We start from the raw sequence: 12,896 nt of genomic DNA on the forward strand, positions 1-12,896 counted from the left end.
TCCGATTGTACAATTGCCTGGAAATTTTTCTTCTGCCGCCACCTTTCCATTTCGAAGACTCAGATATACCAGAGCATCTTATGAAGTTTATTTGCATATTGTTCTGCCTCCCTCCACAGTTAACATTTCCCATTAGCCCAGCTCAGAAGTGTCTGGTTTAGTTTTGATTCGATCCAACAAACACATACTAAGAATTTCTGGTATGTTAGACATCATGCTAAGCAGTGGGCACCAGCAATAAGTAGGATGCATGCTGCATTCACCATCATAAAACTTAACTAGGGATAAAGACAATTTTTAAAGTCACATAAATAACTGAATTTTAATAGGTGCCGTGAGACAGATTACAGAACACTCTGAAAACATATGCAGTCCCTTCATAACCATGACTCCTGCCAAAATTCTTTTTTTTTTTTTTTGCTGTTCTCAGTAGGGGGAATGTTTGTTCTGTAAAAGGAGTATGGCAGTTCCCCAACGTCATAGTGGGTGAAAAAAATACCCAAAATAGTCTTGACTATTGTAATAGGTAATTTCATTTATCCTCTTTTCTGTCTACTCTCAAGATATTTGTTACACAGAAAAACTATAATTTGTTTTAATGATAGTTTTTTTATGGTAAGATGTTGGATTATAAACTTCAAATATTTCCTTTCAATGTACACACAGTAACAAGAACTTCACTATCCAAAGTGATTGTTTTGACTATAATCTTAAAATTGGATAATCTAAGATTGTTCAGGATAATGGTATAAACATTATCCTATTTCATCCAATTTCCATTATCAAATGTGCTTTAAATTCTTAGAAAAAAAGTTTAAAAAAAGAAGTCATATATGAGGGCTGGGGCAGGTGGGCCAGTAAGTGAAGTTACTACCTTGCAAGCATGAGGACTAGAGGAACCCCAGAACCCACTAGAAAGCAGGGTAGGCATGGTGGCCACCTGTAATCACAGCCCTTAGGAGACATGAGTATGGGATCCCCTGGTAGGACAAGATGGCCAGTGAGACTCCATGTTCAGAGAAAGATCTTGCCTCAGAAAAAGGGAGTGGAGAACAATTGAGGACAATACCTAAACTTAACTCCAGGTCTCTGCATGGACACACTTCCTTCCATATTGCACACACATGTACACCCATATATGTGCAAACACACAAACTCACACACATTAAAAGGCCCGATGTTAATAGAGTATCATGCCTTTCCAATGAATAATTTCTTAGGAATAGGAGTTTTTATCTTTTCAGACAAAGACAACTCACCATTCAATTTCAACATGATTTAAGTGTATATAAGTGAATCATAGAACTAAAACTGAAATGCAGTAAAATTTAAATTAACCTTTGACCTGTAAAGAATGATTCTAAGAGTTATATTCATTGAGTATATTTGAGTGGCACTGACTTCTCAAATGTTCTGAGCTTATCAGAATAGTTATGTACCTAGTACTTTCAGAACAAAATGTTTGCTGACTTCTCCGGCATCATTTGAGGCAACACAGGTGTACTTCCCAGAATCTTCAATTTCTGCCTTGATGAGTTGCAGGACCATCCCTTGGGTGCTGATGGTCAAATGAGCGTCAAGCACCAGAGGCTGGCCATCTCTAAGCCAAGACATACTTGGAGTTGGAGTACCATCTGTAAAGCACGTCATAGAGGTAGAGCTGCCTTTGACAATTGTGATCTCCTCTGTTCCCATTGCATTGTCCATATTTGGTGGTACTACATAGAAAATAAACCAGGTAAAATTATATACCTATTATAATTTGAGATAAATTTACATAACAGTATTGAGATAACTCTATGCTACCTCTACATTCATTGAAATGATGTATTTTAAAATAGCATAGGATAAATTGATGGTTTTATTATAAACCTATTTATTGGTTAGGCTAATTATTAATCTTTCACAGATTAGCAAAGATGCCTCAAAATTGTTTTCCTATTGAATATACAATCAATGTGTATTATGTTTTGGTTACATTTTCAACTTGTTAGCATTATCCATTTAATTTGTCATCATGCCATAGTAGTTCTTATAATAACTCAAAGGTATATTTTCAATGACTTTATGGAAAACATAGTATAGAGAAATTTTTATGTACATCACAAAATGCAGTTCCTAGTTACTCTGAGATGTTCTTACAAATTGAGTAATGTGGACCCAAAATCCACTGTATCTTACAAGTGCAAATACATCTATTCAAATTTTATACCTCTAAATGAACTGCTAATACTATTAGAAAATATGTTTTGATTTTTTCTGTGTATGTGAATCAAAAATCTTCTGTCTGGCTTTAAATACCATTTTTAAAATGTTAGTTGTGTTTGTTAACATGGAGTACACATGAAGCCAGGATACTAGGAAGGTGGTATAGGGGATGCTTTAAGAGGGGAGGAATAGTCCAGAGGGGAATACTGAGGATAGAATGACTTTGTCAGGAAGGAGGATGGGAAAAGGGGAGATGAGAGTGAGGGATGAGGTAGATTAAACATAATGAAGGGTATTTGAAAAAGCCATATAGAAAGCTACTATCTTACAATCTAAATAAAAACACAGAAGAGCAATTGAAGTTACCCTGCATGGCTAAGTAATGATGCTCTTAGAAACAGCAGGTACTAAACAAAATTCACAGTCCCAGAAGTGAGATACCACAGGAGTAATTGGCCAACCAGGCTGCAAAGCCTCCCTAACAATTAGGCTCTTGTCTTTCCTCTTGGTAGCCCATCATGATTAGAGTATAAAATCATATTGCTACAGGCAGCACAGATCTCTGTTTCAAGATAGACAAAAAGCAAGCTAGAGATGAGATGAAAATCTCCTCCTTACTGGTTAGCTCTCAGTGTGCTAGAAGGTACAATGCAGGCTGCTGGGGGAGAAAAAAAGCAGTTGTTTACTCAGCTGTGAATCCATCCTCCAAACTGAAAACACAACTTTCTGATCAGGGTGCAACCTATGCAACAGTGGCACAAATACTGTAGAGTTTACCAACCACTTTGATTAAATTTAAGAAGGAACTCATGTCTAGTATTGCACGCTGGGTTACAAGCCATTTGACTGAGGAGGTTGTAAGCTCAAATGGAGAACTTACTACTGTTGTTTAATTAAATTACATCAGACTTCCTTTTAAATACTTATCACTATACCAAAGACACAACTTACTATCAGCCCAAATCAGAAACAACTCTTCTTGCAGTGAAAAGTGATGAAGTCAGAGACTCATGATTGCCCAAGCTACTGAGAATAAATTAGGGCTCAGCCATAAAGAAGTCATTTACATAATTCCCTTTAAGATCTGGGGGCACTGTAGAGGAAGAAGCCTTATTCCGGTTAGTTTTGCCAACATAAAATAGAGTCACATTGGAAGAGGGAGTCTCAGTTGAGGAATTATCTCCATTAGATTGGCCTTTGGGCAGGTCTGTGGGATATTTCCTTAATTAATGATTGCTGTAGGAAGGTGCAGCCCACCATGGCCAGGGCCAGTGCCACCCCTAGGCAGGCGGCCCTGATTGTATGTGGAAGCAGGTTAAACAAGCCATGGAGAACAAGAAGGAGCATTTGTTTGTGGTTCTGCTTCAGTTTTTGCCTACAAGTTGCTCTTGGATAGTGTCTTATGATAGCATCAGAGAAATAAGCTGATACAGGTGGGACACATGGAGGAGTTAGAAGATGAGGTAAAAGTAAAGGGATGAAAATACCATCGTCTAGACTCAGCGCAACCATTGCAATCATGAACTTACAACTGAAGTTGACTACCTTGGGCCCACACAAGACTGGCCCAGTCAACAGTCAGTCTGGTCCTGTCAACAGTCATGAAAGGAAGAGGAGCTACTAGGGGAGGGGCCTATCTGTTACCACTAACTATATGCTATTGATAGATTCTAAAAGAGGAGTAATCATTGCCTTTAATTGTGTACCCACTGTCTGAGACCACCCGGTTTTAACAGATAGCTTCAAAGTCATGATTACACAGATAGCTTGGACTAAGTCAGTGGGATGCAAAACAAAACGTTAGACAGAAACACAAGAAAGAGACTGGGAAGAGGCAGTGGTGGTAGGCAGGTGATAGGGGTACATGAAAGGGTGGGTTGTGAGAGGGGTCTGTGTGCATTATGAAAGTGTGTGACACTGTCAAAAATTAATCAAAACCCTTACATCTGATTTAATTCTGTATTAGAAGAAAATTTTGATAAAAAGTATGAAGCAGTAAATACTGACTGTTTGGGAGAGAAACCAAATTCTTCCCTAACAGCGAGATACTCATTATTTTTGACAGAGGGAAGTTGAATTTACAAGTCTGTGAAGAAGGCAGTTTCCAAAGGCATGTTTCTAAATGCTAGTGAACTTGCAGCAAAGCAGTAGGGTCATTTCTGTGACATACCGAAGACTTGAAGGCTGTAGTGCTTACTGTCTACCCCAGCTCTATTGGAGGCCACACAAGTATACACAGCAACGTCAGACACCTGAGCTCTCACGATCCTGCAAAACAGGACCCAGCATTTCATACTCAATCCTACTTAACACACACAAATAATTATGATTTATAAGCAGAGTATTGAATGAAATTTATATTGAACATTTTTTATATATAAAGTTTGTGACCATAATCATAAACTGTAGATACCTCAAACTTCAACTGTTTGTATAAAGGTACTACGCAGTCATGGCAAATGACTAATAATACAACACAATTGGCAGAGTGAGTATTTTTCAAACACATTACAATATAAAAATGATAGCATGAAAAGCATATGAACATTGTCAATATTCTCCTGTATTACCATGTAACACTGCTTAAAATATAACTCTCAGAAATATAAACTTGACAATGTTTCATCTTTCAAGACCCATTGTGCACACATTTACTAAAGCATGAACACTTCTGAACAGGTACTTAAAGGTGTGGCACAATAGCAGTCAAGGCTTAGGAAAAAGCATTTCTTAAGTGTTGTATAGGTGAAGGAAAAGCCAGCCAAGGTGCAGGAAGAGATTATTACCATAAGTGTTGAGGAAACATAATGCAATCTAACCTGACAACCTGCCCTGCTGACAGCAAGCGAATGTGGGAGGAAACGGGCAGAGGAAGGCCATTCTTCAGCCAGTTGATCTGTGGTGGTGGTGTACCCATAGCTTTGCATTCAATATTTACTGACGTGTCCACCAGAGCCATCAGTTTCTCTGCCTCTTCCTTATTACCTCTGATTTTAGGTGGAACTATGCACAGAGTGAGTGAGAGAGAAGACATATGAGTTCAAATCATTTGCACTATAATTGTTCCTGCTTCTGCTTTGCATCCCAAAAGAAAATATAATTGATATTAGATTTCAGATAAGTGTTCCAGTCACCTGTGGCCCATCAATGGATTCTTAAGATAGCAAAGTCAAAACTTGGTGGCATTTCATATTTACCATAGACATTCAAGTTAAATATTCGGTCTTCTTCTCCAGCAGGATTAGTAGCAACGCACGTATACTTCCCCACGTCTGACGTGAGAGCTCTGTAAATGTTTAATGTGCTGCCATCTGCAGTGACCCTGTAGAAGAAAGCATGACAGAGGTGTTAATGTAGGAATGGATCTGGAAAAGTCATTCAACTTCACTGTGCCCTCTAAACACATATACCATCATAGCACAATGTGTTCATCTTGAATGGAATGATTTAGCCCTAGTTCACAAGTACATGGAAAAAGAAATGTCACAGCCATAGAAACTGATGGCAATTTCAGGAAACTAAAATTGCACGAAAACCATTTTCATGTCCATTGTTGCCTTCTGAATAAAAGGAAACAATCAAATGAGGAATGTGACAGACAGAGGTGCCTTTCTCTCAGTGTTAGGATATTATACTCTTAGTGACTGATATGAGTTATCAAGACAAATGAAAATTACAAAATTCTGGTATGAAGACTGAAGAACACAACAAGCTGGAAAAAAAATCATGAATTAAAATTAACTGCAAATACCCTAATTATACTTAAATGGAAAAGAACAAAATAGCATAGTTTGCTTAAACATTGATGACTCTGTATATATATATATGTGTGTGTGTGTGTGTGTGTGTGTGTGTGTGTGTGTGTGTTTTGAAATTTCTTTCAAATGGCTAAAAGCAAATGATAAATATGAAATTAGAAAATAAAATATACCTGAGTTAAGATTATTACACTATTCATTTTATCCACATACCATTAATTACCAGACACAACTTCCTATGCTTTAGGAAGAAGGTTAAAATATTATCTACAACTACTCTAACAATACTGATTTCATCAGTACCACAATTGTGAATTTCTACTACAGTGTACTATTAAATATCACATTTGAGACATATACTGAAAATACTGAAAATTATCTGAATGTGGTACTTTTCTTAACATGTGAAACTTAAAGTTCCATGAATTTAAATATATTGCAAATTAAAATTTCAGGTTACCACAGTCAAAGCTATTAAGGTGACTTTGAAAGGGTGACCTTGATAAACTGTTTTACCTAGACATCTATAGCACCATGAGACAGTGATGAAGTCAACAGCCAAGCAACAAGAAGCAACTTTAGAAATTTAGAGTCTCAACTTCCCAGGTTAGGTTTCATCAAATCTGAAAGATGGTCAATATTTACTTAATGAAAATAAAGGACCAACTCAGACCCCCTGAACATGGGTCTCAGTTAGAAGACCTGGACAGTCTAAGGGACCTCTGACAGTGGAACCAGGATGTATCCCTGGTGCACGAAAAGACTTTGGGAACATGTTCCCCATAGAGGGATACTCCCTTAACCTAGATGAAGGAGGGAGGGCCTACTTCCTACTCCAAATGACTTGACAGATTTAGATGACACCTTTAGGAAGGCATTACCCTACAAGTGGAGTGTGTGGGGGAAATGGGATGCGAGGGTGGTCAGGGGGCATGGGAGAGTGGAAAAGAGGGAGGGAAGGGGGACTGAGAGGGTACTGGGGTTGATATGTAAAATAAGGAAAATAAAAAAAGAACCCTCAATTATCATGGAAGTACCTCCAATCAAATTATTGAAATGCTATAAAGTGATAAAGTCTTCTCAGTGTTTATGTGTTTTTTAATTGTGAAAATAAAATTTTGTGCCTTCAAAAAAAAAAAGAAGAAAAAGAAACACTTGTTAATTATTCACATATGTTAACATAATGAAATAAAGTACCCAATCTTTCTGAAAATATTATCTGTCAGTTTATCCAGTCTTGTGAAGGGAAGAAATACATAAATTTTAATACAAAACAAATACAAAGAAAATGATGCTTATTTGTATTAAAGTCTTATGTATTCAATTCACTGACTAGAAAAAATATTCAAACTATTAAAATACTGGTTAATATTACACATTTAGTAGTACATTAGTACAATATTATGAGTACATATGCATATAATCATTCTGATACATGACTATAAATATGTCTGTGTTGAAATATATTTATGAGATTCTAGATTATTCACATTGCATGAAGGTCCTATCAAATTGTTATTCATCTTTATTTAGACAGGGAAATAAGAATCAGGTAAAAGTAGGATTTGAACAAACCATTATAAAAATGAACTGGGTTATGATGCTAGTTTATATATTCCCATAACTATCAAACCAACCCTGAATATATGCAGTTTGATAACTTTAAGATAAAAAACCCACAGCCAAGAATATTGATGACTCTTTTGTGGGATGCTGTTGTCTTGACTTTAATAGGAAGCATTTATTTTATGACAGACTTGCTATAGACATTCTGGAGAAATATTTTCAATGGCATTTTGATGAATGGGTGTCTTAGATTTTATAATACAGAATTGATGTTAAGGACCCCTCTCTCCCATTTATTCCCCCACCCCCCCCCCACACACTGACAAACACACATACATACAGGTACTTATAAACTTTACAGTGTTATCTAAAGAGAAGTTCTATATTCAACACTCAAAAACTTATTGTCTTTTCTCTTTGTAAATAAAATGATAGCTAAGGTCTAATGACACAGAAGTTGTGCTGGTGGTTTTTGTCAGGTTCACACAAGCCTAGCCATATCTGGGGAGTGGGAACCTTAATTGAGTTATTGCCTCCATTAGATTTTCCTGTGGACATTACTGTGGGGGCATTTCCTTGATTAATGATTGATGTGTGAGGATACAGTTCATTGTTGGCAGTGCCTTCTCTGGGTAGGTGGTCTTGGGTAGCATAAGAAAGCAGGTTGATCAAGCCATGAGGAGTAAGTTGGTTGGTAAATGGTAAGCAGCAATCCTCCATGGTCTCTGTTGCAGTGCCTGCCCCCAGCTTCTGGCATGACTTCTTGACTAGACTTCATTTCATGATGGACTATAAGCTGTGAAATGAAAGAAGCTCTTCCCTCTCAAAGTAATTTTTGTCATGATGTTTATTATATCAATAGAAAGAAAACCAGAACAGAAATAGGCATTATTGATGTGTAATATAAATATAAAGCATAGAGGACTGTGAAAGACCGTACACTTTTTCATGCAAAGGTTTGTTGTTAAACATACCTGATTCTTTCTGTTTCACCATTCACTATGGGTTTTCCATCTCTAAGCCACTGAAGATGTGGGGTGGGAATGCCATTTGCACTGCAGACCAGCTCAACATTTTCCCCAAGAAGGACACTGACTTCACTTGGAACTTCAGCACTAGCAATGGTTGGGGGGACTTTAGAGAAATAAGATTTTCATTAGCAAAGTATAACGATATAGACTAATTAATGTGACAGAATAATATAACATACCATTTCTTTTTTGTTGCTGTAATGCTGGTGTGTGTCTGTATGTATATGAATGCACGTAAGTTGTCCTCTGGTGTGTTCATGCATGCAGACAACAGAGGGCAACTTGTAAGAACTGAATAACTCCTTATACTATGTTGGTCCCAGAGATTGAAGTCAGACCATTAAGTTTGGTGGCAAGCAGATTATCTACTTCCTTGACCCAGAAAATGTCATTTCTAAATCGATACTAGTCTCCCTAGATTAGTACTTATAGTATTAGTATTTTTAAATGAGAAATAAAAAGGCACCAAATTACTTCAATGTTCCTGGTATTCCTGGAACTGTTTAGTCATAGGAACTGGTGACAGATTGGTCTTTTGAGTAATTCAATGGAATCATATTCAGATTAAGTCTCAAATGGATTGTTTGTAATTTATATAGTTCAGGACAATCAACTTTCAAAACACTTTGGCATAAAGGTCTGGAGAAAGTTTGCATATTAATTATTTGTATACTGTCTAGTTATTCATTTATTCTGAAATATTCATGGACATATTATGCTTTTCAATCTCTAATAGTTTCTATTTTTTTCTATCTCGTCATCCTTAGTGTGAACTAGAGATATTAACAATAATCAGAAAACAGATTTGACTCCCCCAGTATCCACAGGGCTGCTCACAACCATCCGTAACTCCAGTTCTAGAGATCTCATGTCTTCTTCTGAGCTCTGAGCACCAGGCACGCATGTGGTGCAGACATATACTTAAGTAATACAACTGTACACAATAAGTACAATTTTTTAGAGGTCAGAATGGAACACAGTTGGGTTTCTATTCTATAGAATTAGAGATGTGCCAGGAGCAGCTCATACTTGATTATAGGAATCTATTTGGCATGACTTCCCTACTTTGTATTCACTGCCACATGACAGCTAGAAATAGGCCAAGCTGGGCATATATACAACAGGAAACTGGCAAATCATGGATGGCTATATATCAGGATCTGTTTGTTGGGGAGGGGTCAATTACTAAACAGTACTCTGTTGTCCTTCTAACTGCCATTTCAGTCAACCAGGAATAATTATTTTAAAAACTGGCAGAAGAGAGAGGTCAAAATGTAGGCCATGAGATGAGTAAGCGGTCTGGACCCTCTCTCTGGAAACATTTAGATTGACAGAAACAAGTCAATATTTAATTATTAAAGACCGAGCTAGCCAATAAGAAACACTAGTAATTGGCCAACAGTTTCGTAATTAATACAGTGTCTCTGTGTGTTATTTTGGGGCTGACTCAGCAGTGGGACCAGGCTGGCAGGAAACTGCTCATAACAAAATGGCGCCTACAATGTGGGTACTAAGAACTTCCACTCAAAACTTAACAAAAGCTTAATTAGGGGTGTTAAAAACAAAAGAACAGAGACAAACAAGGCTTCTTTGTAGCAGCATATTCCTCAGTTGGGCTCTGTTTTGCTAGAGACAGAGACTCCAGTGGCTCCTTTAAGAGAGGTTTCCTGACTTGGTCTAAGTGCCAAAAATCCTCATGGCTCTTTTAAGAGGCCCTGCTAACAATTCAGTGGTGTGTACAAGCATCTGGCAGTGGCAGTGACCATATCTCCAAGCCGGAAGCATGCTGCTTGATAGCAGAATAGACCAAGGTGGTGAGCACAGCTCCTAGTGCTGGTGGTAAATGTACCCCTACAATCTTGGATAGATGGCTGGTAAAACAGCTGTGGCTTTCATTTTAGCAATGTTATAGTTTAGCAGCTAGAAGATTTGTGGCCAGAAAAAGATAAAGATTTACAGTAAAGACAGATTCAGATAAAGAAAAAGCTCCAAAGTTTAAAGTGTGTTTAAAATATACATAGGCTTTGGAGAGAAAAAGAAACAAGATAAAATGGTTTAAAAAATACAGAAAGAAAGAGAGTAGCTGGGTATGGTGGCACACACCTTTAATTCCAGCACTCCGGGGTGGGGTGGGGCAGAGGCAAGTTGATCTCTGTGATTTCAAGGCCAGCCTGGTGTACAGAGTGAATTTCAGGGCAGCCAAAGTTACACCAAGAAACCCTGTCTCAAAAAAATGAGAAAATAAAAGTAAAAGAAATAGAGTAATTAAAAAAAAAAACACCTAAAGATGGGAAATACACAGAGTCTGGATACTGTATGCTATTATGTTGTCTTTGAGTTGCTCAATTGCCAAGGAAGGAACAACAATTGCTAAACACACTTGATTATTAATGCTGCTAAATTAACCCAACTTATATATTTTAAAAATGCCTTGACTTCAAAATTTAAGTCTAAGGACAAGTTACTGGGGAAAAGAATTTCTATTTTTGTTTCCACTGAAAATGAAAAGCTGTGGGTTACTTCCAGACTAACATGGTTTGATCAAGCAAGACCCCCTGAAACAGTGTCCCAGGTGATTCAACATTCAAAACAGCTGGGACAAGACAGCCTGGCATATTACAGCCAGGATTTCTACATCATCCTAGGATTCCCATGGTAATACAGCATCCCCAACCAGCAGGAAGAAGTTTGAAAAGAATGACGCCCAAATTCCCAAATATTGTCTATAAATGTTTGTTTTCATTTAAATGGGGTTTCATATAAATGGTTATTGATCACTACCAATGTCTTTTAAAAGTAAAAAAGGGGATTATGGTATAGAAATGAATAGTTTGTTTTGGAATGGATTTTCATTTATTTATACAAATTTAAGGTCAATTTTGAGATATGTATATTTCTCCTCTTATTTAAGTATTGTGTGATGGGAAATGCCATTATGTGTATATTTTTCTCATACTGGTTAATAATAAAGCACTGTTGGCTAATAGGAAAGGAAGATAGGAGGGAATAGGAGACAAGGAGGAAATAGGAAGTAGTAAGGAGGAGTCAAGATGGAGAGTCTGGAGAGAGCTGGACGCCAGCCGCCTCCCAGGTAAGAGAAGGCCACGTGAAAATACATAGATAAGCAGAAATGGGTTAATTCTTAAGACAGAGCTAGCCTATAAGAAACAAGTAACTGGCCAACAGCATAATATCAAATACAGAGTCTCTGTGTATTATTTGGGGCTGGCGTGGTGGCGGGACAAAACCAGGCAGCGGGCGAAAAACCATACTCCTTACAATTGTGTTTATGTATCTCATTTGAAAATATAATGTATAATTAAGTACAAATTATAGGTAGTTACCTATAATAGTCAAAACTTATAGTTAGGTTTGTTAGGCTTTTATAGATATATAGAGGTATATTTCAAATGGATAGGCATTCTTCAAACCTTTCCAAAGACCTACAGAATATGGCATTTAAAATGGTTTAGGGTTTTTCATAACTGCTACAGGCAACACCACCTGTGTCACAAAGAAAGATGGATATCAAAGAAACTCATTATGGAATTCACTTCCTAAATGAAAGACTAGCCATTTTGGCAAGATACTGTTCTTGTCTAGACTGTTTAACTATATGCTTTATAAAGCACACATGCAGGCCCCACAGAAAAGTGACTGCTGATACAAGATAGACATTGCTACAGGGTTCCTGCTTCATGGAAGAGTCTGCTAGACATTCTGCAGGACACAGAAAAAAGTGACTGACAAACTGCTAATACAGGTGGACAGTTTAAAGGTTCTTGCTTTAGATACACTATGGCCTATAGGCTGAGGATGGAACATTACAGAAGAACTTTGGGTGACTGACCAGGTAGTGAGATGTCTGCCATTTCTAGAGTTTATGTACTATCCTTCTGTGGTCTTTGATGGAGTTATGGCTATAGTTTTCCTTAGTTAGGATTAAAGATAAGTTACATGTAAGATTTTATACTTACATAGATAGGATAGATGATGGAATATTTTCTTTAAATATTGCTAAATGTTAATAGACTAAATATTGTTAACTATAGTTCTCATTTGATAACTGTTTTGTTATATATTATACTATGTTAAAATTAAAACCTTCTTTTTATTTTAGACAGAAAAGAGGGACAGAAAAGATGGGAGATGTCTTTCTGCAATATGTTTCTCTTATTGGTTAATGAATAAAGCCCTGTTGGCTAATAGGAAAGCAGGATAGGTGGGCAGAACTAGGAGACAAGGAGGAATTTGGGAGATGTAGTAGAGTAAGGTCAAGATGTAGAATATGAGAGAAGAGGTCTGGACCCTTTCTCCAGTAAGATAAGAACAC

The 12,896-nt window shown here is 37.2% G+C and overlaps 1 protein-coding gene across 1 annotated transcript in view; it reads right to left on the reverse strand.

Annotated features, from left to right (window-relative positions):
• Positions 1-12,896, reverse strand: part of Hmcn1 (hemicentin 1) — a 429,789-nt gene that overhangs the window by 78,230 nt on the left and 338,663 nt on the right. Inside the window, exons 64-68 of the mRNA XM_051185954.1 lie at positions 8,507-8,666; positions 5,406-5,530; positions 5,028-5,211; positions 4,379-4,476; positions 1,440-1,718 (exon numbers count right to left, since the gene is read on the reverse strand). Coding sequence (XP_051041911.1) covers positions 1,440-1,718; positions 4,379-4,476; positions 5,028-5,211; positions 5,406-5,530; positions 8,507-8,666 — 846 coding nt within the window. The remainder of the gene's footprint in view (positions 1-1,439; positions 1,719-4,378; positions 4,477-5,027; positions 5,212-5,405; positions 5,531-8,506; positions 8,667-12,896) is intronic.

The sequence above is a fragment of the Phodopus roborovskii genome, unplaced genomic scaffold (genome assembly GCF_943737965.1).
Source record: "Phodopus roborovskii unplaced genomic scaffold, PHOROB, whole genome shotgun sequence".
In the NCBI taxonomy this organism is placed as follows: Eukaryota; Metazoa; Chordata; class Mammalia; order Rodentia; family Cricetidae; genus Phodopus; species Phodopus roborovskii.